The sequence below is a fragment of the Lissotriton helveticus genome, chromosome 7 (assembly GCF_964261635.1).
Source record: "Lissotriton helveticus chromosome 7, aLisHel1.1, whole genome shotgun sequence".
In the NCBI taxonomy this organism is placed as follows: Eukaryota; Metazoa; Chordata; class Amphibia; order Caudata; family Salamandridae; genus Lissotriton; species Lissotriton helveticus.
In genome coordinates, this window is record NC_136068.1 from 1,249,338,287 (window position 1) to 1,249,365,380 (window position 27,094).

A 27,094-nucleotide genomic window follows, 5' to 3' on the forward strand; every position below is an offset into this window, starting at 1 on the left:
CCTGCAGAATAGTCTCCAGGTCCGTGCCCAGGGTAGAGGGAACGCCATCTGCTGGCCCCGGTGGATCAGGCCCCTGGGTGGTGAAGCGTTCCATTTTGGTTTGTGTGGGGGCAGTTGCGGACATGGGGACCTTGTCTCTTTCCATGACCTACAGCCAGATAGTCCGCGAGGCTACGGGAACTGGAGTATGGGAAAACGTAATTCCAGCCAAGGGCCCAGTTGTGGGAGCAAGAATCAGCCCGCTCGACCACTGTGGCAGGGAGCTTACTATCAGCCAGAGGGTGGAAAAGGGGTAGTTCAGACCGTCCCGATGCCTCACACTGCTGCAACCCAATGATGTTGGCGGGGAAAGGGGGAGATCAAGATTGTAGGCCTCTCAGCACCCCCGCGCCGCACGGCCACCAGCTGCTGCGTGTGCCCCCCTGCTGTGCCCTCTGCCTCGCTGCCAGCCGCGCTGCCGGCCGACCCTGCTCTCGTTGCTCTGTCCTGTTTTAAAATCATTTGTGCTTGTTTTTTTCCCTCGTTGTTTTTGCCCGTATTAAGTGTTTTTTGTCCAGCATTTGTGCTTGTATTTCATAGTTCTGCCCGTGTTAGCGTGTTTTTTGATTCTCATTTGTGCTTGTTCTCCTCGTAGTCGCTGCCCGCTCTCCTTCGTGTTTCCCGCCTCCCTCGCCGCCCCCCGCTTCCCGCCACCACCGCCGACCCGCCCCTTTTTTCCTTCTGTTCCCTCCCCGCTCCCGCCTCCCAGCTGCTCCGCCCACCCGCGCACTTGGCCTTAAAAGGCGACCGTGCGACACAGGTGAGTGTGACCCACTTGTGGGACACCCCCGCGCCGCACGGCCACCAGCTGCTGCGTGTGCCCCCCTGCTGTGCCCTCTGCCTCGCTGCCAGCCGCGCTGCCGGCCGACCCTGCTCTCGTTGCTCTGTCCTGTTTTAAAATCATTTGTGCTTGTTTTTTTCCCTCGTTGTTTTTGCCCGTATTAAGTGTTTTTTGTCCAGCATTTGTGCTTGTATTTCATAGTTCTGCCCGTGTTAGCTTGTTTTTTGATTCTCATTTGTGCTTGTTCTCGTAGTCGCTGCCCGCTCTCCTTCGTGTTTCCCGCCTCCCTCGCCGCCCCCCGCTTCCCGCCACCACCGCCGACCCCGCCCCTTTTTTCCTTCTGTTCCCTCCCCGCTCCCGCCTCCCAGCTGCCCCGCCCACCCGCGCACTTCGCCTTAAATGGCGACCGTGCGAACGCGCAGCGGGCGCGCCGATTGTGCGCCGAAGGCGCGCCAAAGGTAAGCCCGTCTGCGCCCGTCCGCGACCGGATCGCGACCAGCGCCAGGACCCCTGGCCCCCACCGACGGAAGCCGACCCGACGAACCTACAACGCCGCCGATCTCATCGCACTCAACACCGGCCGCATCCCAGGATGTCATCGAGCCGCCCCGAAGCACACCCACGGACCCTTCAGCTGCCACGCCTGCAAGTTCACCTGCATCCGGACTCACCCTGCACCAGCACTCGCCAAGCCGAACATCAGCAGCAACCACCTCAAGTGCATCCTGCTCAACACCCGCTCCGTCCACAGACACGCCGTAGAACTCTGGAACCTCCTCGACACCACCGCCCCTGACGTTGCCTTCCTCACCGAGACCTGGATGAACGCCTCCTCAGCCCCAGACATCGCCATCGCCATCCCGGAGGGCTACAAGATCATCCGGAGGGACCGCACCGCCAACCTGACGGGAGGAGGCATTGCCATCATCCACAGAGACACCATCCGCATCACGACCAACACCGACGACACCCTAACCACCGCTGAACACCTGCACTTCCAGATCCACACCAACCCGAAGACCACCCTCAGAGGCACCCTGATCTACCGACCCCCGGGTCCACGCACACGATTCAGCGAGGACATCGCCGACTTCGTCAGCCTGCATGCCCTCCCCTCCGCCGACTACATCCTCCTGGGGGACCTCAACTTCCACCTGGAGAACAACAGCGACCGCAACACCATCAGCCTGCTCGACAACCTCGCCAACCTCGGACTCAAGCAACTGGTGACCACCCCCACCCACCTCTCCGGACACACACTCGACGCCGTCTTCTCATCCAGCAAAGACGTCACCTTCAGCCACGCAACAGGACTCCACTGGACGGACCACAGCTGCGTCCACTTCAGCTTCAAAAGAACGACGATCCACCACCACCAGCAACAGGTTGCCCGAAGAAGCTGGAACAAGATCACAGCCGACCAGCTCACCGCTTCCCTGAGCCAGCACCCCCCCGCCAGCTCAGCTAACCCCAGCCAGGCCGCCGACAACCTCACGAAGTGGATCAACAACGGCGCGGACGAACTCGCCCCTCTGAGAACCCCGCCCAGCAGACCCTGCAGCAGATAAACACCATGGTTCACCGACGAACTCAAGAGCTCCAAGAAGAACTGTCGAGCCCTCGAGAAAGTCTGGAGAAGGGAACCAACGACGGACAACATGACCACCCTCAAGCTCGCCACCCGGAAACACCACCAACTGATCCGCGCCACCAAGAAAAATACATACAAGGACCGGCTGGAAAACAACGCACACAACTGCAAGGAACTCTTCAACATCGTGAAAGAGCTCTCCAACCCCAACGCCGGAAACAATGACATCACCCCGTCGCAAGATCTCTGCAACTCCCTCGCGTCCTACTTCCACAACAAGATCGCGGACATACACAACAGCTTCAGCAACCAACCAACGCAAGCCACAACCGCAACAACGCCACCCACCACCACCCTCCGCACCTGGACTCCGATCAGCACCGAAGGCACCATCCACACAATGAACTCCATCCATTCCGGATCTCCGACTGACCCCTGCCCTCACCACGTCTTCAACAAGGCCGACGCTGTCATCGCACCCCACCTGCGGGACATCATCAACACCTCCTTCGACACCGCCACCTTCCCTGAGAGCTGGAAGCACGCCGAACTCAGCGCTCTTCTCAAGAAACCCACAGCAGACCCCACCGACCTCAAGAACTACCGTCCCATCTCGCTCCTCCCGTTCCCGGCCAAAGTCATCGAGAAGACCGTCAACAAACAGCTGGCCGCCTTCCTCGAGACGAATGGATCCCTCGACCCCTCACAGTCTGGCTTCCGAGCGAACCACAGCACCGAGACCGCCCTCATCGCTGCCACCGATGACATACGAACTCTGATGGACAACGGAGAAACAGCAGCCCTCATCCTCCTGGACCTCTCCGCGGCTTTCAAAACTGTCTGCCACCGCACCCTAGTACAGCGCCTCGGCAACATCGGAATCCAGGACAAGGCACTGGAATGGATCACCTCCTTCCTCGGCGGAAGAACACAGAGAGTCCGCCTACCACCGTACAAGTCAGAGGCCACCAAAGTCATCTGCGGCGTCCCTCAAGGATCCTCACTGAGCCCCACCCTCTTCAACATCTACATGAGCCCCCTCGCGGCCATCGCACGCCAACACAACCTCAACATAATCTCCTACGCCGACGACACCCAGCTGATCCTCTCCCTGACCAACGACCCCGCCACCGCCAGAGCCAACCTGCACGAAGGGATGAGAGAGGTAGCCGAATGGATGACGACCAGCCGCCTGAAACTGAACTCGGACAAGACGGAGGTCCTCATCCTGGGCTCCTCGCCCTCCGCCTGGGACGACTCCTGGTGGCCCCCCGCCCTGGGCACCGCACCCAAACCGACGGACCACGCACGCAACCTGGGCTTCATCCTGGACTCCTCCCTCTCCATGACCAGACAAGTAAACGCCGTCTCCTCGTCTTGCTTCAACATCCTGCGCATGCTACGTAAGATCTTCCGGTGGATCCCCACCGAGACGAGGAAGACGGTCACCCAGGCCCTCGTCACCAGCCGACTGGACTACGGCAACGCCCTCTACGCCGGAACCACCGCCAAGCTCCAGAAGAGACTCCAGCGGATCCAGAACGCCTCGGCCAGACTCATCCTCGACATCCCCAGACGCAGCCACATCTCCGGACACCTGAGAGATCTGCATTGGCTCCCGGTCAACAAGAGAATCACCTTCCATCTCCTCACCCACGCGCACAAAGCCCTACACGACCAAGGCCCGAGCTACCTCAACAACCGGATCAACTTCTACACTCCCAAGCGCCTCCTCAGATCAACCAGCCACGCCCTCGCCGCCGTCCCCCGCATCCGAAGAGCGACAACAGGAGGAAGGTCCTTCTCCTACCTGGCCGCCAAGACCTGGAACTCACTCCCAACCGACCTGCGCCTGACCCAAGACCACCTCTCCTTCAGGAAGAAGCTCAAGACCTGGCTGTTCGAGCAGTAACGGCACCCCCCCCCCCATCCCAGCGCCTTGAGACCCTACGGGTGAGTAGCGCGCTCTATAAATGACCTGATTGATTGATTGATTGAGCAGGTATTCCTCCGGTTGGTCGTCATCCAGAGAGGGGTGTAGGCCGGGTATGGCAGGATTAAACCTCGTGGCTTGGACGGTGACGGGCCAAGAGCACCCGGGACCCAGACAGCGCCCTGCTCCACAACCCCTTTCAGCAGGATGGCAATTGCCAGGTCGGTGGGAGGGCAGGGGCTCACCGGAGCAGGTCCAGCAGAGGTGCGCACTCTGGCTGAAGGCACGGCGGCAGCAAGGCCCTCAGGACTCCGCTGAGCGGGACCAGGTATGGCGCCTCAGGCCGCCATAGCACCTGGGAGGATTGGGGGGGCATCCTCTGGAAGGCCCAGAGTTGACCTCCCGGCCCGGAAAGGCAGCCGATCCCCCCCCAGCCCACTCCCCACTCACCAGAGCAGTCTTGCGCTTGGGTCTCAGCCGGCCGCCACCAGCGAGACGGGGCCCAGGAGAGGCAAGAGGCGGCCCAAAGATCTGCGTACACCGCCAGGCGCCGGAGACTCCAGGGGTGATGGATGCCAAGACAGATTCCAGCAAGGTGGGATACCCCTCAGATGGGGGCGGCGTGAGGGAAAGGGGCGCCCGCTGCCTGACCCCGCCCAGCCGGTGGGCCCCCCAGACACGATTCCAGGAAGGCAGGAGGCGGCAAAGATAGGGTGGCCACAGTCTCTGAAATACGGGCTAGCGCTGCAAGGGTAGAAGAAGGGGGCACCACCAGGGCCGGACACCAGTCCCGCTCACCCTCCGCCACCCGATGTGGTAGCCGCCACACCAAGGGCCCCACCAGACCACAGCTGCCCCTCTGTCAGCCCCCCGGCGGACCCCAAGGCCAAAGTCGAGCAGGGGCAACAGCCGCCATCAGCGAGACTGAGCCCAGGAGAGGCAAGATGCAGACCAAGGATCTACGGAGGTCGCCGGGTAAAGGAAAAGGGGGCGCCCGCTGCCCGGTCTGCGCAGCTAATGGGCCCCCCAGTCGTGCCTTCAGGAAAGCAAAAGTCGGCAAAGAGAGGGCGGCCACGGAATCTGAGAGCCAGGCTGCCGCCGCAAGGGTGGAAGAGAGGGGGCCCCATGAGGGCCGGACACCAGTCCCGCTCACCCTCCGCTACCCGATGTAGTAGCCGCCACACCGAGGGCCCCCACCAGTCCGCAGCTGCTCCCCAGAGGCCAATGCTGATCAGGGGCGACAGCGGCTGCCCCACCCCCTACGAGGATGCGGGGGACCCGGGAGCGCCACCGTGGGCGTCATGCCTGGATCATTGGCTGAGTTGCCGGTCCCGTGGGCCAGAACACCAGGCGCTACCTTTCCACCCCCACGGATAGTGGGGGAGCCAACACGGTCAGCCGACCACATGACAGGGGCCGAAGCATTTCTCAAGGCCAGGAGGCCTAAGCCGGCCTGGGGGGGAACAGCGACACAAGGTGATGTCCGCAGGGCCAGGGCACCAGGCCCGTCTGTACGGCGCGATGAAGGCCGCCATCTTACATCTCAGGGCCTGGAGAATCGAAAGTCGGCAGAACGCTCCAGGAGGCCGACACAAGCCACAGACCGCTCCGGACGATGCCCTGTGTCCCCGGAGTCAGGGCAGGCAGGTAAGAGCGGTTGATGGTAGTCAGAGAACAGAGGATGCGAGGCGGATGACGGAGGGGTCCAGGAGCACTCTTAGAGTGCGACCGCCATCTTGACGTCTCAGGCCACGCCCCCAGGAGCTTGCAATTTTACAATCACTTATCAGTCTCCCTTATAGTAGTCAGATCCTAAACTGGCCTGAAAAGTTAGACAGCAGTAGCCAGATATCAGCACCTCATTGAGAGAACCTTTCCAAGTTAGTTTACTCTGGATTGCACCTTGCTTGACATGCCAGCAATTACAATCAGATACAAACATACCTTTTAGAATAATTTATATTGATGGATGCCGCTCAGTGCGTGCGGGATTTCCTGATTGTGACTCCTGCTGTTCGTGTGCAGGGGACGACGTGGGATTCTCTGGAAACTGCTGGCGCTTGCTGCCTTGTGTGCATTTTGAAAGGGGGAGAGCTCTTTGAGTACTTTTGACGCCGAGGGACTGCGAGGTCCAGCAGGCTCTCTGACACCCAGCTGCTGCCTCTTCCCTCGGTGTTCCCGCCCACCGCCCGTAGCGATATAATCTCGCTCCTAATCCCGCGACGCGGGACCTAGCCCGGGCAAATGGCGGGCCGTCTGAGGCCGTCCGGGGACGATAGAGGTCGGGTTGGGTCATCCCTCTTTCTCGTGTGTCCTTGCCTATCCGCATTGTTGTGTGGTTAGATTGCCGATCCTTTTCTTTTGGTTTCATATTTGTTTTTATTAAAAAATTTGGGACCGTTGTTACTATCATTATCACTATTTCTGTTATAACTCTTAGGGCTGGTTGGTAGTATAGTAGAGACGGTATAATGCCTCTAAGATCAGGTAAAGAAAGACTGGTTCAAGTCTTGACAACAAATGGGGTATTTACCCGCACTATTGACCACTTCTTTAAGCGTACAACAAGTATACTGGAAAAGGAAATAGCTTCTGTTGAAAAACGGCTTTCTATTGATTTAATAACTGGGAAAAGGTCTTCGCTGGGGAAAATAGGGCAGACCGTATCCCCTGTTCCACTATGCGAACTCAATCCCAGTGACAACCTATATAAAAACCCAAACCTGGTACCAGAGAATACGGAACATGATGTAGTAACTCACGACCTGGAGATATCATCAGGTAGTTCCCTTCTTGATGATTTACTGAACACCGACGATACAGCTGATCCCTCTAGTTCTATATCTAGTGCAGGGGTCACAAGTCCAATTAAGGTATCACCGCCTAGACCCACTAACAACAAGAGGAAGAGGGTAGAGAAAGTTCAGAAGGGGGGCACTGCGAAGTTACCCACTCCGATTTTAATAATACCCCCCACAGAAATCCCTGGGCCTCAAAAAACAACCGATCAAACCATCAACCAACCTTTGTCAAATAATGATGACATTTTTATGGGAAAATTAGAACTTTTGATGAAGTCATTAATGTTGCCATTGTTGGAAAGGACAAGGTTGTTAAATGATAAAATGGACCAGTTGGAGCTATTAGTTAGAGAAAATACGGTCCGGTTGGAAAAGATTCCCAGTGCTCATGTTAATACAGGAACTATCCAAACAGCAGGCCAGTTACAGCCCATCAACGATATGTCAAGGGTAGGGCCAACTGTCAACTCAGTACCCCAGTTGCACCAACAAGAACACCTAAAGCAGGGGAAAAATAAGGTCATTCCCAAACCTAGGGACAAAACGCCTATAGTAGGTTCAGTATCTAAAACACAGTCTGCCCCTAGTAAGATAGATAAAGCAACCAACTCTTTGGGTCAAGGTCAACTTGAAATGAAGTCTGTTAAACCTAGACCTCCTTGTGTTAACTTACCCCCTGAATCCGCATCTTATACCATCACGCTAACTGGGGTTGTTCCTTTGGAGGTGGGGAAAACTGAAACACATAGGGATCTCTATAACAAAGTTAAATTCTGGCTTAATAAAAACAGAACCCTCCCACCCATGTCCTCCACTGAGATTCTTAATGTTAGGAGAGTAATTTGGGTGGGGTATTGTCCTAAAGATTTAGAGGGGGACTGTATTATAGTCAGTTTTAGGGATCCCTGGGTGGTGGACTTTATTAGCAGAAACCCAAGGTTTGGTGAGGTGGGAGATGTTCAATCGCTGTCCCTGCAATACTTCTATCCCCAAAGAGTCAGGACTAGTGGATCATCTCATCAAAGACATCCACACCAAAACAGCAGCCCTAGAGGAAGGTATTACTCGGGTTTGACACCACATCTCCCGTTCTATCCACCTCTACATAATCGTTATGACTCGCTTAGTGGTCTGGATTGACCCTTGTGTACGATAGCCGACAAAAGCTGTAATGGATATACAGCTAATAGATCTGAGGGTTCTAGCCCATTTCAAGTTAAGGTGATGCAAACATGTGCCCCAATACAGTGTAGTAAAGATGAGGAGACGCTAAAGTCGTTGGTCGGGAGAAACAGTGTGGGAGAGTGTGATAGAAGCACTGTGGTGGTTGAAGTGATAGATAGCCTGTCATTGGTCGAGGAAGGGTGTTCGAGAACTAACCATCAAGTGGCAACTAAACCAAGCCAAATCACTTTATCTCCCAAACAAGATCCAGTGATTAAACTAGTCTCTTGGAATATTGCTGGTTTGAAGGGGGAAATAGATGGGGGCTGACTGGGGAGAGTTTATTGACCAGCACGACATAATTATTTTCCAGGAAAGTTGGGCTCAAGAACAAATTTTTCGATTAGGCTATATCAATTTTTACAAACCAGCTAATAGGGGGCAAATCCCTTGGCTATAGGCCTTTTGAATTGACAGTCCAAAATATTGATATTTTGGGATTAAAGCTTTGTAGTGATAACCAAAGTGACATATTTATCATTAACATCTATGCAAGGGGACTGCCGGGTGGCCGGAGCCCTGCAATCATTGACGACCTTGATCACTTATTGGAGTCAATTGGGAGGGACAAACTTATTATAGTGGCAGGGGACCTAAACAGCACCTTTGAACCGCTACCCGGTGAGGATGAAGGTAGCTATGGAGAGGTAGACCAATTATGGAATGTACCAGCCCTTGCTCTTAATCCTATTAAAAGGGTTACTGAGGCAGCCTTACATTGGCTAGGATTTGGATTTGGATTTGGATTTATAGAGCGCATAGCTACCCTTGGGCATCCCAGCGCTAGGCCTTTGTTTGGATTGGGGTCTAAGAGCAGCCAATGGACGAGCGAAATCAGACAAATCAGGGCAGGTAATGTTTGATAATGGTATAAACTCCAGTAGGATTGATTACTTTTTAATTAAAATAGAGTTCTGGTCAGTGTTAGATGATATGGTAATTCAAGTACGACCCGAGAGCGATCATAACCCATTGACACTAAGTTTGAAAATTGAGGGGGGGGATAGGTAGAACAAAAGCATCCAATTGTATGATAGGTGAGGTCATTTTAACAAACAATTGCCGTAGAGTCCGTTGGTGCAGGGTTTTGGAAGACCCAGGGTCCCTTACCAAAATATCCCATGAAGTCGCAACCTCGGTCGATAGAGCTAAAAAAGTGATCGCTGAATCAGGCCCGCTCGAACAGATTAGCTTTTTACATGAGCAACTGTTTGATAATTTGAAATCCCACTTTACGAAGACAGGTACTGTTGGGAAAGAGGGGGGAGTTCGGCCTGGAGCGAAATGGTATGATAAATCCTGCCGTCAGGCCCACTGCGCATTGATTAAGGCTATAAAATCTAGGGTGTCATCAGATATCAAAGTAGAAAGGACAAATAATAAAAAGGTCCAAAAAATGGCATAGCAATCGTGGGACGACTGCCGCTGGCAGGATTTGTATGAGGCCTGCCTGTCTTCAAATCAGTTAAAATTTTGGGAAGTTGTAAAATGGGGAGGGACACAGGACTCACAAATACCATCAAATCATGTCTCGCAGAGGATTGGGTGGCCCATTACGCATCACAGTTCTGTGGTCCGAATGAGGCAACAGGAGACGCTCAGATAGCCCGGTTGACATTTTCTTCAATGCAATGTTCATTAGTAGCGTTTGATTTTAAAGAGGTTCAGAATGCATTAAGTTTGGTTCAAGCTGGTAAAGCCCCTGGAATGGATTGCGTCCCGGCATATCTTTTTAAATATGATCAGCATAATTGGGTGCAATACATTACGATTTTAGCTAATGCCATTGCAAATGGGGCTAGGGTTCCAGATTCATGGAGAGGTGCGGATCTCTTACCGGTTTTTAAAAAAGGTGATCGTTCGTCACCAGGGAACTACCATCCTATTAGTCTTATAGACGCCTTGCAGAAGGTTATAGCAAGAATGGTTCTGGCTAGAATACAGGCTTGGATGAGCACGGACAACATTTTATCTCCAATGCAAGCGGGATTTAGGTCATGTACTAGTCCAATAGATCAAGTGCTAAGATTCATCTTGATTTATTGGAAGGTTGTGTTTTTAGGAGGGGGGACCATCTACGCAGCGTTTGTGGACTTCAAATCCGCATTCGATCTTGTGCCGAGAGAGAAGATGTGGGTTGCACTAGGGAAAATGGGAATGCCACCTGAACTCCTGGAACTAACCATAAGACTGCATGAGAACAACTTTGCAAGAGTAAGATGGGGCAGGCAGGGTCAGGTGACAGAGCCCTTCCCGGTCACCCGTGGCGTAAGGCAGGGTTGCGTGCTTGCTCCCACCTTATTTCTATTATTTATTAATCAAGTAGTGCAGTTTCTCGAAGACACCCTCTACAGATGCCCCAGTTTTAGGAGGCAGAAAATTCCCCCTGCTAATCTTTGCAGACGATACGTTGATTTTGGCTAAAACTCAGACGGGGTTACAGTCTGCAATCAATAAGGTCATGGACTTCTGTAAAAATAATGATCTAGAGATAAATGTCCCAAAAAACGAAATTCATGGTCTTAACTAAAAATAAACCACAATGTACTCATGTCTGTATGAATGGCATCGACCTTGAACAGGTGAATGTCATGACCTATCTGGGTGTAGTCTTAGATTACAGGTTGCGGTGGAAGCCACAGATTGAAGCCTTATGTTTAAAATACGCCCGCCTAACAGGGTGCCTGGTTAAGGAGCAAATTTGCTCACACACTAAAAGGATATCACCAGCAATAAAAATATATAACGCAAAAATTAGATCTGCAATTCTTTTTGGTGCAGATCTATGGGGTTTTGCGGACCTTGCACCTCTGGACCAAATACAAAACAAGTTTCTGCGGAGTTTGGTCAGTCTCCCACAATCCACCCCGATATTACCCCTTCTTTTGGACATGCGATGTCATTCTATCAAAGATCTAGCATGCTATAGGATGGTAGCTTTGTGGCGTCGCATTTGGTCCACACCAGAATTGATCTTATTTGCAAATGAAATCCTGGATCTAAGATCAATTATGGGGTCTGGTAACCTCCTGTGGTTCCGGGTAGTGAAGTCCACTTTACAAAACATGGGTTTAAGTTTGCAGTGGTCCGACCCGGGAAACAATGTTTTTCCGTCAAAACAAGAATTTAAATTACTATACTGGGCAACTGTAAAAGCCCAACATGTTAAGTTATCACAGTCTGCAAACCTGACAGGATTGTTCTTGAGCCATAAGGTAGACTTTACTGGGATAATATTACTAAAAGTTTGGATAGAAAAATCTATCATCAGTTTAGAATAGGCACACTACCAGTAAGGTCGTATACATATAAATGGCGTGGACATCAAACAGAGTTTTGCCCTTGGTGTAACGACCAAAAGGAATCTCTAGGTCATATCTTTTTCGCATGCCCAGCTTATAATGCACCCCGCCGTAAATGGCTTAAACCCATTTGTAAAAGGATAAAGACAAGGGGGTGTGGTGAAGCTCTGTGGATTTTAAGATCCAATACCTCGGAATGCTTAACAATAGGAGTGGCTAAATTCTTAGGATGGGTATGGGTTATCAGAGCTAGGCACCCATCAGTCATATAACTGGATGACATTTTTTATTTTCTATATGTATGAACTTCAGTACGTCTTTAAAGTATCTTTGATCAATTTTTAATGGTTAAAGCACTGATGATGTTTTTAATGAACATTGTGGAATTTTATATTGTTATATTGTTTTTATGAATAATGTTTGTATTTACCTTGAAGTCTTTTATGATTTAAAAAATCGAAATAAAGACGTTTGAACTGAACTGAACTGAATCATTTATATTGAGTGTGCACATTCTATATGAATATATTTAAAATAATGCTGCATTCTGCGCATCCTGAAAGAGCCTATAGATGGATAAATGCTGGATGAGTTGGGCTTGAATGAATCCCCTTACTCATAACAACAAAGCATTTCCAGTGTGCCTTAGTTGTTAGGCGTGAGGTACTTCATTCAAGTCCAACGGATCCAGTGTGCACTCAACCACAGACTATTTATTAACATATTTAAGACGTGGCCACAATAAGGAACGCTGAGAAGTGTTTTACAAGCACCTGATTCAGTAGACAAATTAAGGATTATTACAGCTGATCCTGAGGAAGGTGGTGAGAAAGAAATATAAACTGGAACATGCGTTGAAAATGTTTCTGCATAGTTCATTGGCGATGACCCAGTATTGAGGACTACAATTACAAAATGCAGTCTTCCTGCTTGGGTGGTAATGGGATTCTGGGGTCGCATTTGACTTTTATAAGAGAGTGTGAGAAGTATGACTAATGTGTTTGTATGAGATTAGTGGTATAGGAGCAGACAACAAACAAATGAATAATGAAAAAAATGTATACTTATATAAAATAAAAAATGATATATTTGTAACTTGTGTGTTGTATAGTATGGATCATTGATAGATTAGTTCCTATTATTTGAAATCCAGGTGGAGCAGACATTTTTGTAATTTATTTTAAATAAGCTTCCCATACAACTTCGACAATGCTCCGATTACCTTTGCTTTAGAAAGCGTCTCAAAACCTTTCTTTTCTAACCACTGTTCTTTGAGCTTAGCCTGCCGTGTCCTTTGCGCTGAGATACCCCTCCGGGTGATTATAAAACCTATAAATAAACCCTTTGCACACAGAAAACATTTGCTGGCAGGAAAACAGAGAGAAGGCACAGGAATGCACATGTAAAACATTTGCCAAGAAGTCAATAATTCTCTAAGCTGAGAAGTAAGAAAAGTGTACCTGTAACTGTGGAGAGGCAAACAGAGGAGTTATTCGCTGCAAAATATATTTTAACAAGTACAAGTTTATTAGCGGATTTGCTAAATTCCACAACATATCTGCACTTTATGGACGACAAAATTAAAATGAGCGTCAATAGATCACATTTAACGTATGGTTGTGCTTTTTCATGACCTTGATACTGAAAGAATTCACTACTAGGAGGAATTAAAGTATTTTTCTCACCATCCATTCTGTGTTCCAAGCCACATTGTAGGCAACACACTGCTCATTTTCTGTGCTTCCTCTCCGACTATATCTTGTTCATTGGGCAATATCGCTACTCCATCTTTATATACATTTGAATCACTGCTGGTTAGAAAAATAAATTCATTAGTACTCCAACAAAAGCTAGTGGAATTTAGAGTAACAAAACTTCTAAGGATTGGTATATATTTCTATTTGCATCACAGCGTAGTTTGACTTCATATTGTCAAAGCAGTCTCTGAAGGTAAGGGATTATACCAAATTTGAGTTGCACATTATTTATTTAGGTATTCTATGTAGTGCAAAATGTGTTGGCCTAACACTTTGAGGTAGTATTATTCCGAGTCACAAACGCCTGCCAAAACTCCTGAACTTAATGATGGTAGACAGGGTATTTGCATTGAAGTCAATCATTGTAACATAGACTCTGGATCCTGAGGGTGCTTGTGTTTGGAACCAAGTCTGTTTATGTAGGGGCACAGTCCCAGAATTCCCATAATATAGGATTTAAGGGTACAATAACTCAAAAGAAGACTGGATTGCTTTCTCATCTTAGGCTGGGGGCTATTTTAGAGATGTTATTACCGTGCTTTGAATGTTCTGCTTCACTGTCATGATGTTATATCTGAATTAGATCATGTTTGCCTTCCAGAATACGAGTTTATGTCCATAAGTGTACATGTAGCAGCAACCTCTACATATAGACCAAGCCATGCCCGGTATCCCAAAGGTACAGAAGACTGTGCACAGTATATTAAGGTGGTGGGGGTTTTTAAGGGCTTCAGTGATGTGAATGCGTTTACTGTGTACATAAATTATAAAAAGCAGAACTTTAATTTGAGGAACCTAAATGTGAATGAGCACTTCCATTTTTATAATTGAAACTGATGAGCAGGACTTTTTTTGGGTGCTCCCCAAATGTGATTCAGTCTCCAACAAAAGGACATGTGTTCTGGGCTTTGCAACATCTGGGAAAAGTTGGTGAATACCGCAGACACCCACAGAAGGTGATAAATTACAATCTATGTCTTACGAAAATTCAGAGATATTAGAGAGATTTGTAAAGTACTGAAGATTTCAGCTCTACCTACATTGCTAGTGACATCAAGGATGAAGAGCCATTACGAAAAGAAAAAATGAATATTCTGAGCAAAAGAGGAATAGCAGCAACAATCTGCCACACAGGCTGACGTTTAGCAAGGACCTTGACCAGTCAGAGAAGCTCAAGGATTTGTTTTCACTAGAGCGTCAGAATCCTCTACACTTCCACGTATTACTTCGAATGAATAGTACAAGCACATTCTGAGGATAGAGGTTTAAATTCGGGGTCTATAATTATCTGCATGAGGTCAGTCTTCAGAGGCAGCAGGCTCTCCAGTCCTTGATACAAAGAGGACATCAAGTACATGTAGGGGATATCCATTACATACAAGCTTAAAACAAATGGAAGATACTTCAAGTAGGGGATCACAAATGCTACGTTTATCGCCACCTACAGTATTGCAGGTGAAGGACCCCTCACTTCTCTAGATTTGGGAACTGTTAAATGAAAGGAATGCCACAATGAGGAATCCTCTGGAGCAAATTACAATCAGGAAAGTCAACAGCAGGAGAAATTATACAAGATACATATATTTTTATACATAGCTGGCCCCACTTAAAGCTCGATTTGGGACCTATTAAAAAAGAGTGATCATTTCTGATTTGGGAATGAAAATCACAACGTAAGTGCGAGGTATGATCAGTAGCAAGAAGTGCTCGATCTAGCACCTACTTTCATTTCGGTAATGGTCAGCCCAAAACATTATAGATACAAATGGTATTTGGTTCTTCAGCCTGGAAAAGACTAAGGTCTTCCTACATCAAACTATTTCATAGCTTTGGCAATTATACCATTCTGTTTTTACACCTCATTGCAATAAGGATAAATAATTTGCTTCCATCATCAATGAACCATGACCAGATGGGTTATGTCTAATGGATACACCGTGGAGAATGCAAATAAGTCCTACAACTGACTGCCATGGTTATAGAGAATTAAAAATGTTCTACTGAATTAGCTGGGCTTGAGGCCTAGAATAGTGTTTACCAAACTGTGGGGCATGACCCACTGGTGGGTCGCGGATCACGCAAGTCCAATCAATAAAATAAGACGCCTTCATATTCTGCATTTATCTGATCACATTTGCTGCGCTTCAAAGACAGAAGTCAAATGTCAGGCTAGGTCTTTTGAAAAATTGCTGCTTATATTTTTGAAACCTGGCGTTTACAAACTCTTCTTACTTAGCAGTTAAAGAAAGAAAAGTAAAGTGCATTATGAGCCCATCTTGTTCGAGCACAGGAAGTGTAAAAGGAAAGGCTGGGTGATGTCACTTGATATAACACAACAAAATGTACATACCTGTAAATACACTGTACACAATCAGCAACTAGGAAAGCACAAGTATTGGCATAGCCAATAGGTCTCGCCTTTGGGACCTTATAAGTGTTTAGCCATGCAACAGTTGATGTTGTTGCACTAAGTATATTGTGCTGGATAACTAAACACTTAAAATGTCCCAAAGGTGAGACCTGTTGGCTATGCCGATGCTTGTTTAATGTTTCACAGTCTTGTATTTGGCAATGTTCGGAAATCAAAATTGTATTTTATTAAATTAAAGCAGTTTCTATAAACTATATTTTTTTATAGAAATTGGCACACAAGAATTTTAGACTAATGCTTGAAGGGTAAGATTAATTTTAAACAAATTGCTTTAATAACAAGGCTGTGGCGCAGTAATGAGAGTTTTGCATTCTTAAAGTGCTTGTGAAAGCTTGTTTGGGGTTACATTTTTTTTTTTACTCTTTTCCTTTAAAATAGAAATATGTATTTAATGACTGCGTTCTTTCAGTGTGTATTGATTTTTAATATCCAATTTTGAAAGGGTTGTGTTCATAAAAATGTACATTGTGTCGACGTTGGAAGTATGACCTACAGAGTCAGCCATACTTCAATGTAAAGTTCACCTGCAGGTTAGAAGTAGATAACCGGATGGGACGCGCAGCCCTCACTCTATCTGTCGCCCTCACTCTATCTGTCTATCGCTCTCACTCTATCGCCCTCACTCTATCTATCGCCCTCACTCTATCTATCGCCCTCACTCTATCTATCGCCCTCACTCTATCTATCGCCCTCACTCTATCTATCGCCCTCACTCTATCTATCGCTGTCGCTCTCACTCTATCTGTCGCTCTCACTCTATCTGTCGCTCTCACTCTATCTATCTATCGCCCTCTATCTATCTATCTATCGCCCTCACTTTATCTGTCGCCCTCACTCTATCTATCGCCCTCTATCTATCTATCTATCTATCGCCCTCACTTTATCTGTCGCCCTCACTCTATCTATCTATCGCCCTCTATCTATCTATCGCCCTCACCCTATCTATCTATCGCCCTCACCCTATCTATCTATCGCCCTCACTCTATCTATCGCTCTCACTCTATCGCCCTCACTCTATCGCCCTCACTCTATCGCCCTCACTCTATCGCCCTCACTCTATCTATCGCCCTCACTCTATCTATCGCTGTCGCTCTCACTCTATCTGTCGCTCTCACTCTATCTATCTATCGCCCTCTATCTATCTATCTATCTATCGCCCTCACTTTATCTGTCGCCCTCACTCTATCTATCGCCCTCTATCTATCTATCACCCTCCCTCTATCACCCTCAATCTATCTATCTATCTCCCTCACTCTATTTATCGCCCTCACTCTATCTGTCGCCCTCACTCTATCTATCGCCCTCACTCTATCTATCGCCCTCACTCTATCTATCGCCCTCACTCTATCTATCGCCCTCACTCTATCTGTCGCCCTCACTCTATCTGTCGCCCTCACTCTATCTGTCGCCCTCACTCTATCTGTCGCCCTCACTCTATCTGTCGCCCTCACTCTATCTATCTATCTATCTATCTATCTATCTATCTATCTATCTATCGCCCTCAATCAATCTATCTATCTATCTATTTTTCGCCCTCACTCTATCGCCCTCAATCTATCTATCTATCGCCCTCACTCTATCTATCGCCCTCACTCTATCTATCGCCCTGTAGTGAATGAGCCACTTTAGTGGTCTGATGATCTTTGATGACCCTCGAACACCACCATTGTGTACTGATTGTAGTGTGCTATGTTACTTTAGCGTTAATGTAGGATGGTCTTGCATTACAATAATCTTGCCAAAGAATAGAAGGTGTGGGATGTCGAGGTGCAGAGTTGTTGGTGATGGTGCACACATGTGCTCCATAGTGGATACTGAGGAATTAAGTGCATAGTGTTATTTGAGTTAGGTGAATTATGACTTTAGCCTATTGGCTTTGACGTGGTCTAATATTATTCTGCTTTCCAAGTAGTAGAGGCCTATGCTTGAGCAACTCCATATTCTAAACTGCAGCCATCTTCTGAGCCTCTGTAGGTGAGAGGTGATATTTGAGATTACATGTGTTGTTCACCGGCAGTGAACCAGAGCAGACCAGTTCTTATCAGGAGGAATGTGCCTACTTCGCATTGGCGCCATAACAAAAGCTTGGCCAGCTGCTGTTGGGTGCTTGGTGTGGAAAAGTACAGGAATCTTGTGAGAAAGGTAGGCGGGTTCTTCCAGAAGCTTCGATAGAGGATAGAGTTCTATATTAGAGAAAGGGGGTCCGAGAGAGAAGCAGAGAGAGAGTTTTTCTGAGAGGCAGAGAGCTTCTGAGATGCTGAGAGATGCTGAGATGCTGGTCTGGTGTTTTGGCGGTCTGATGATACATCACGGTGCAGACGTGCAGATGTGTGTGTGCAACAGAGAGTCCGGAACCAACCAGTGTGGGAAAGAGAGACGGACCCTTCTTCAGATGACAAGACGCCTAAGATTATGGTGAGGTGTTCGATGTATATCTAACTTTATCTAACTATGCTTTTATTTTGAGGCTCTATGTATATCTATGTGCTGATGATTGCTGCTAATGTTTACTGTGATGTTTAGTTATTTCTTTCTTTTGTCATCCTATTATCATGTAATAAAGAAACCCTAGAGCATATCGTTTGTTGGTATTCCTTGTGAGGGAAGGTTGAGACCCTTTTTTACCAAGTACTTACAGAGGGAGGCGTGATTCCCCTCTAATGGGTGATTGTTGATACGGAAGGGAAAGTGCCTCCCATCAGGGATGTCTAAATTACATTGCCAGGAGGAGCATGCGTTGTTTACCCTCTTACATTGGGAGGTGTTGTGACTTGTTATTTGCGAGCTCCTCAGCAATGATCTTAAATGTTGTCAGTGTTTATTCCTTTCTTGGGTAAGTATTGTGAAATGTGGTGTCTTTCTGTAACCTGAGAAAGGATGTGGTAAGTAATGACCTGGTGACTGACAGAAGCACCAAAACATACAGAGAAGCACGTCATTACACGCCCTCACTATATCTATCGCCCTCACTCTATCTATCGCCTTCACTCTATCTATCGCCCTCACTCTATCGCCCTCACTCTATCTATCGCCCTCACTCTATCTATCGCCCTCACTCTATCTATCGCCCTCACTCTATCTATCTATCTATCTATCTATCTATCGCCCTCACTCTATCGCCCTCACTCTATCAATCCATCGCACTCACTCTATCAATCCATCGCCCTCACTCTATCAATCTATCGCCCTCACTCTATCAATCTATCGCCCTCACTCTATCAATCTACCGCCCTCACTCTATCAATCTATCGCCCTCACTCTATCAATCTATCGCCCTCACTCTATCTGTCGCCCTATATCTATCTATCTATCGCCCCCACTCTATCTATCGCCCTCACTCTATCTGTCACCCTCACTCTATCTATCTATCTATCTCCCTCACTCTGTCGCCCTCACTCTATCTATCTATCTATCTATCTATCTATCTATCTATCTATCGCCCTCTATCTATCTATCTATCTATCTATCTCCCTCACTCTATCTGTCGCCCTCTATCTATCTATCTATCTATCTATCGCCCTCACTCTATTTATCTATCGCCCTCACTCTATCAATCTATCGCCCTCACTCTATCAATCTATCGCCCTCACTCTATCAATCTATCGCCCTCACTCTATCAATCTATCGCCCTCACTCTATCAATCTATTTATCTATCTATCTATCTCCCTCACTCTATCTGTCGCCCTCTCTCCATCTATCTATCGCCCTCTCTCTATTTATCTGTCGCCCTCACTCTATCTATCTATCGCCCTCACTCTGTCACCCTCACTCTATCTATCTTTCTATCTCCCTCACTCTATCTGTCGCCCTCACTCTATCTATCTATCTATCTATCGCCCTCTATTTATCTATCGCCCTCACTCTATCGCCCTCACTCTATCTATCTATCGCCCTCACTCTATCTGTCGCCATCTATCTATCTATCTATCTATCTATCTATTGCCCTCACTCTAACGCCCTCACTCTATCACACTCTATCTATCTATCTATCTATCTATCTATCTATCTATCTATCTATCTATCTATCTTTCTATCTATCTATCGCCCTTACTCTATCACCCTCACTCTATCTATCGCCCTCACTCTATCTATCGCCCTCACCCTCTCAATCTATCGCCCTCACCCTATCAATCTATCGCCCTCACCCTATCAATCTATCGCCCTCACTCTATCTATCTCCCTCACTCTATCTATCTATCTATCGCCCTCACTCTATCAATCTATCGCCCTCACTCTATCAATCTATTTATCTATCTATCTATCTCCCTCACTCTATCTGTCGCCCTCTATCTATCTATCGCCCTCTATCTATCTATCTATCTATCTATCTATCTATCTATCTATCTATCTATCTATCTATCTATCGCCCTCACTCTATCGCCCTCACTCTATCTATCGCCCTCACTCTATCTATCTATCTATCTATCGCCCTCACTCTATCTATCTCCCTCACTCTATCTATCTATCTATCGCCCTCACTCTATCAATCTATCGCCCTCACTCTATCAATCTATCGCACTCACTCTATTTATCTATCGCCCTCACTCTATCTGTCTATCTCCCTCACTCTATCAATCTATCGCCCTCACTCTATCAATCTATCGCCCTCACTCTATCAATCTATCGCCCTCACTCTATCAATCTATCGCCCTCACTCTATCAATCTATTTATCTATCTATCTATCTCCCTCACTCTATCTGTCGCCCTCACTATCTATCGCCCTCACTCTATCTATCTATCGCCCTCACTCTATCTATCTTTCTATCTCCCTCACTCTATCTGTCGCCCTCACACTATCTATTTATCTATCTATCGCCCTCTATTTATCTATCGCCCTCACTCTATCGCCCTCAATCTATCTATCGCCCTCACTCTATCTATCTATCGCCCTCACTCTATCTGTCACCCTCTATCTATCTATCTATCTATCTATCTATTGCCCTCACTCTAACGCCCTCACTCTATCACCCTCAATCTATCTATCTATCTATCTATCTTTCTATCTATCGCCCTTACTCTATCACCCTCACTCTATCTATCGCCCTCACTCTATCTATCGCCCTCACCCTCTCAATCTATCGCCCTCACCCTATCAATCTATCGCCCTCACCCTATCAATCTATTGCCCTCACTCTATCAATCTATCGCCCTCACTCTATCAATCTATCGCCCTCACTCTATCAATCTATCGCCCTCACTCTATCAATCTATTTATCTATCTATCTATCTCACTCTATCTGTCGCCCTCTATCTATCTATCGCCCTCACTCTATCGCCCTCAATCTATCTATCTATCTATCTATCTATCTATCTATCTATCTATCTATCTATCTATCTATCTATCTATCTCCCTTACTCTATCGCCCTCACTCTATCTATCGCCCTCACTCTATCTATCGCCCTCACTCTATCTATCGCCCTCACTCTATCTATCTATCTATCTATCTATCTATCTATCTATCTATCTATCTATCTATCTATCTATCTATCTATCGCCCTCACTCTATCGCCCTCAATCTATCTATCTATCTATCGCCCTTACTCTATCACCCTCACTCTATCTATCGCCCTCACTCTATCGCCCTCACCCTATCAATCTATCGCCCTCACCCTATCAATCTATCGCCCTCACTCTATCAATCTATCGCCCTCACTCTATCAATCTATCGCCCTCACTCTATCTATCTCCCTCACTCTATCTATCTATCTATCTATCTATCTATCTATCTATCTATCTATCTATCTATCTATCTATCTCCCTCACTCTATCTGTCGCCCTCTATCTATCTATCGCCCTCACTCTATTTATCTATCACCCTCACTCTATCTATCTATCTATCTATCTCCCTCACTCTATCTGTCGCCCTCTATCTATCTATCGCCCCCACTCTATCTATCGCCCTCACTCTATCTATCTATCTATCTATCTATCTATCTATCTATCTATCTATCTATCTATCTATCTATCTCCCTCACTCTATATGTCGCCCTCTATCTATCTATCGCCCTCACTCTATTTATCTATCGCCCTCACTCTATCTGTCTATCTCCCTCACTCTATCAATCTATCGCCCTCACTCTATCAATCTATCACCCTCACTCTATCAATCTATCGCCCTCACTCTATCAATCTATTTATCTATCTATCTCCCTCACTCTATCTGTTGCCCTCACTCTATCTATCTATCGCCCTCTCTCTATTTATCTTTCGACTCACTCTATCTCCCTCACTCTATCTGTCTCCCTCACTCTATCTATCGCCCTCACTCTATCTATCTATCGCCCTCACTCTGTCACCCTCACTCTATCTATCTATCTCCCTCACTCTATCTGTCGCCCTCACTCTATCTATCCATCTATCGCCCTCTATTTATCTATCTATCGCCCTCACTCTATCTGTCGCCCTCTATCTATCTATCTATCTATCTATTGCCCTCACTCTGACGCCCTCACTCTATCGCCCTCAATCTATCTATCTATCTATCTCCCTCACTCTATCTGTCGCCCTCACTCTATCTATCCATCTATCGCCCTCTATTTATCTATCACCCTCACTCTATCTATCGCCCTCACTCTATCGCCCTCACCCTCTCAATCTATCGCCCTCACCCTCTCAATCTATCGCCCTCACCCTATCAATCTATCGCCCTCACCCTATCAATCTATCGCCCTCACCCTATCAATCTATCGCCCTCACTCTATCAATCTATCGCCCTCACTCTATCAATCTATTTATCTATCTATCTATCTCCCTCACTCTATCTGTCGCCCTCTATCTATCTATCTATCGCCCTCACTCTATCTATCGCCCTCACTCTATCTATCGCCCTCACTCTATCTATCGCCCTCACTCTATCTGTCACCCTCACTCTATCTATCTATCTATCTCCCTCACTCTATCTGTCGCCCTCACTCTATCGCCCTCTACCTATCTATCTATCGCCCTCACCCTATCAATTTATCGCCCTCACCCTATCAATTTATCGCCCTCACCCTATCAATTTATCGCCCTCACCCTATCAATTTATCGCCCTCACCCTATCAATCTATCGCCCTCACCCTATCAATCTATCGCCCTCACCCTATCAATCTATCGCCCTCACCCTATCAATCTATCGCCCTCACTCTATCAATCTATCGCCCTCACTCTATCGCCCTCACTCTATCTGTCGTCCTCACTCTATCTATCGCCCTCACTCTATCTCCCTCACTCTATCGCCCTTTATCTATCTATCTATCTATTGCCCTCACTCTAACGCCCTCACTCTATCGCCCTCAATCTATCTATCTATCTATCGCCCTTACTCTATCACCCTCACTCTATCTATCGCCCTCACTCTATCGCCCTCACCCTATCAATCTATCGCCCTCACCCTATCAATCTATCGCCCTCACTCTATCAATCTATCGCCCTCACTCTATCAATCTATCGCCCTCACTCTATCTATCTCCCTCACTCTATCTATCTATCTATCGCCCTCACTCTATCAATCTATCGCCCTCACTCTATCAATCTATTTATCTATCTATCTATCTCCCTCACTCTATCTGTCGCCCTCTATCTATCTATCGCCCTCTATCTATCTATCTATCTATCTATCTATCTATCTATCTATCTATCTATCTATCTATCTATCGCCCTCACTCTATCGCCCTCACTCTATCTATCGCCCTCACTCTATCTATCTATCTATCTATCGCCCTCACTCTATCTCCCTCACTCTATCTATCTATCTATCGCCCTCACTCTATCAATCTATCGCCCTCACTCTATCAATCTATCGCACTCACTCTATTTATCTATCGCCCTCACTCTATCTGTCTATCTCCCTCACTCTATCAATCTATCGCCCTCACTCTATCAATCTATCGCCCTCACTCTATCAATCTATCGCCCTCACTCTATCAATCTATCGCCCTCACTCTATCAATCTATTTATCTATCTATCTATCTCCCTCACTCTATCTGTCGCCCTCACTATCTATCGCCCTCACTCTATCTATCTATCGCCCTCACTCTATCTATCTTTCTATCTCCCTCACTCTATCTGTCGCCCTCACACTATCTATTTATCTATCTATCGCCCTCTATTTATCTATCGCCCTCACTCTATCGCCCTCAATCTATCTATCGCCCTCACTCTATCTATCTATCGCCCTCACTCTATCTGTCACCCTCTATCTATCTATCTATCTATCTATCTATCTATTGCCCTCACTCTAACGCCCTCACTCTATCACCCTCAATCTATCTATCTATCTATCTATCTTTCTATCTATCGCCCTTACTCTATCACCCTCACTCTATCTATCGCCCTCACCCTCTCAATCTATCGCCCTCACCCTATCAATCTATCGCCCTCACCCTATCAATCTATTGCCCTCACTCTATCAATCTATCGCCCTCACTCTATCAATCTATCGCCCTCACTCTATCAATCTATCGCCCTCACTCTATCAATCTATTTATCTATCTATCTATCTCACTCTATCTGTCGCCCTCTATCTATCTATCGCCCTCACTCTATCGCCCTCAATCTATCTATCTATCTATCTATCTATCTATCTATCTATCTATCTATCTATCTATCGCCCTTACTCTATCGCCCTCACTCTATCTATCGCCCTCACTCTATCTATCGCCCTCACTCTATCTATCGCCCTCACTCTATCTATCTATCTATCTATCTATCTATCTATCTATCTATCTATCTATCTATCTATCTATCGCCCTCACTCTATCCATCACCCTCACTCTATCTATCTATCTATCTATCTATCTATCTATCTATCTATCTATCTATCTATCTATCTATCTATCTCCCTCACTCTATCTGTCGCCCTCTATCTATCTATCGCCCTCACTCTATTTATCTATCACCCTCACTCTATCTATCTATCTATCTCCCTCACTCTATCTGTCGCCCTTTATCTATCTATCTATCTATTGCCCTCACTCTAACGCCCTCACTCTATCGCCCTCAATCTATCTATCTATCTATCGCCCTTACTCTATCACCCTCACTCTATCTATCGCCCTCACTCTATCGCCCTCACCCTCTCAATCTATCGCCCTCACCCTCTCAATCTATCGCCCTCACCCTATCAATCTATCGCCCTCACCCTATCAATCTATCGCCCTCACTCTATCAATCTATCGCCCTCACTCTATCAATCTATCGCCCTCACTCTATCAATCTATTTATCTATCTATCTATCTCCCTCACTCTATCTGTCGCCCTCTATCTATCTATCTATCGCCCTCACTCTATCTATCGCCCTCACTCTATCTATCGCCCTCACTCTATCTATCGCCCTCACTCTATCTGTCACCCTCACTCTATCTATCTATCTATCTATCTCCCTCACTCTATCTGTCGCCCTCACTCTATCTATTGCCCTCTACCTATCTATCTATCGCCCTCACTCTATCAATCTATCGCCCTCACCCTATCAATTTATCGCCCTCACCCTATCAATTTATCGCCCTCACCCTATCAATCTATCGCCCTCACCCTATCAATCTATCGCCCTCACCCTATCAATCTATCGCCCTCACCCTATCAATCTATCGCCCTCACTCTATCAATCTATCGCCCTCACTCTATCGCCCTCACTCTATCTGTCGTCCTCACTCTATCTATCGCTCTCACTCTATCTCCCTCACTCTATCTGTCGCCCTCACTCTATCTATCGCCCTCACTCTATCTATCGCCCTCACTCTATCTATCTATCGCCCTCACTCTGTCACCCTCACTCTATCTATCTATCTATCGCCCTCACTCTATCTATCGCCCTCACTCTATCTATCGCCCTCACTCTATCTATCGCCCTCACTCTATCTATCGCCCACACTCTATCGCCCTCACTCTATCTATCGCCCTCACTCTATCTATCGCCCTCACTCTATCTATCGCCCTCACTCTATCTATCGCCCTCACTCTATCTATCGACCTCACTCTATCTATCTCCCTCACTCTATCTATCTCCCTCACTCTATCTATCTCCCTCACTCTATCTATCTGTCGCCCTCACTCTATCTATCTGTCGCCCTCACTCTATCTATCTATCGCCCTCTATATATTTATCTATCGCCCTCACTCTATCTATCGCCCTCACTCTATCTATCGCCCTCACTCTATCTATCGCCCTCACTCTATCTATCGCCCTCACTCTATCTATCTCCCTCACTCTGTCGCCCTCACTCTATCTGTCGCCCTCACTCTATCTGTCGCCCTCACTCTATCTGTCGCCCTCACTCTATCTATCTATCGCCCTCACTCTGTCACCCTCACTCTATCTATCTATCTATCTATCTCCCTCACTCTATCTGTCGCCCTCTATCTATCTATCTATCTATTGCCCTCACTCTAACACCCTCACTCTATCGCCCTCAATCTATCTATCTATCTATCGCCCTCACTCTATCACCCTCACTCTATCTATCGCCCTCACTCTATCGCCCTCACCCTCTCAATCTATCGCCCTCACCCTATCAATCTATCGCCCTCACCCTATCAATCTATCGCCCTCACTCTATCAATCTATCGCCCTCACTCTATCAATCTATCGCCCTCACTCTATCAATCTATTTATCTATCTATCTATCTCCCTCACTCTATCTGTCGCCCTCTATCTATCTATCGCCCTCACTCTATTTATCTATCACCCTCACTCTATCTATCTATCTATCTATCTATCTATCTATCTATCTATCTATCTATCTATCTATCTCCCTCACTCTATCTGTCGCCCTCTATCTATCTATCGCCCTCACTCTATCTATCGCCCTCACTCTATCTATCGCCCTCACTCTATCTATCGCCCTCACTCTATCTATCTATCTATCTCCCTCACTCTATCTGTCGCCCTCACTCTATCTATCTATCGCCCTCTACCTATCTATCTATCGCCCTCACTCTATCAATCTACGCCCTCACCCTATCAATTTATCGCCCTCACCCTATCAATCTATCGCCCTCACCCTATCAATCTATCGCCCTCACCCTATCAATCTTTCGCCCTCACCCTATCAATCTATCGCCCTCACTCTATCTGTCGTCCTCACTATCTATCGCCCTCACTCTATCTGTCGCCCTCACTCTATCTATCTCCCTCACTCTATCTATCTATCGCCCTCACTCTGTCACCCTCACTCTATCTATCTATCTATCGCCCTCACTCTATCTATCGCCCTCACTCTATCTATCGCCCTCACTCTATCTATCGCCCT

The 27,094-nt window shown here is 47.1% G+C and overlaps 1 protein-coding gene across 1 annotated transcript in view; it reads right to left on the reverse strand.

The window, feature by feature from the left end:
* The window catches only part of SPAG9 (sperm associated antigen 9), a 2,066,870-nt gene that overhangs the window by 624,552 nt on the left and 1,415,224 nt on the right, over positions 1-27,094 (reverse strand). Inside the window, exon 21 of the mRNA XM_078654422.1 lies at positions 13,357-13,482. Within this exon, the coding sequence (XP_078510548.1) occupies positions 13,357-13,482 (126 nt within the window). The remainder of the gene's footprint in view (positions 1-13,356; positions 13,483-27,094) is intronic.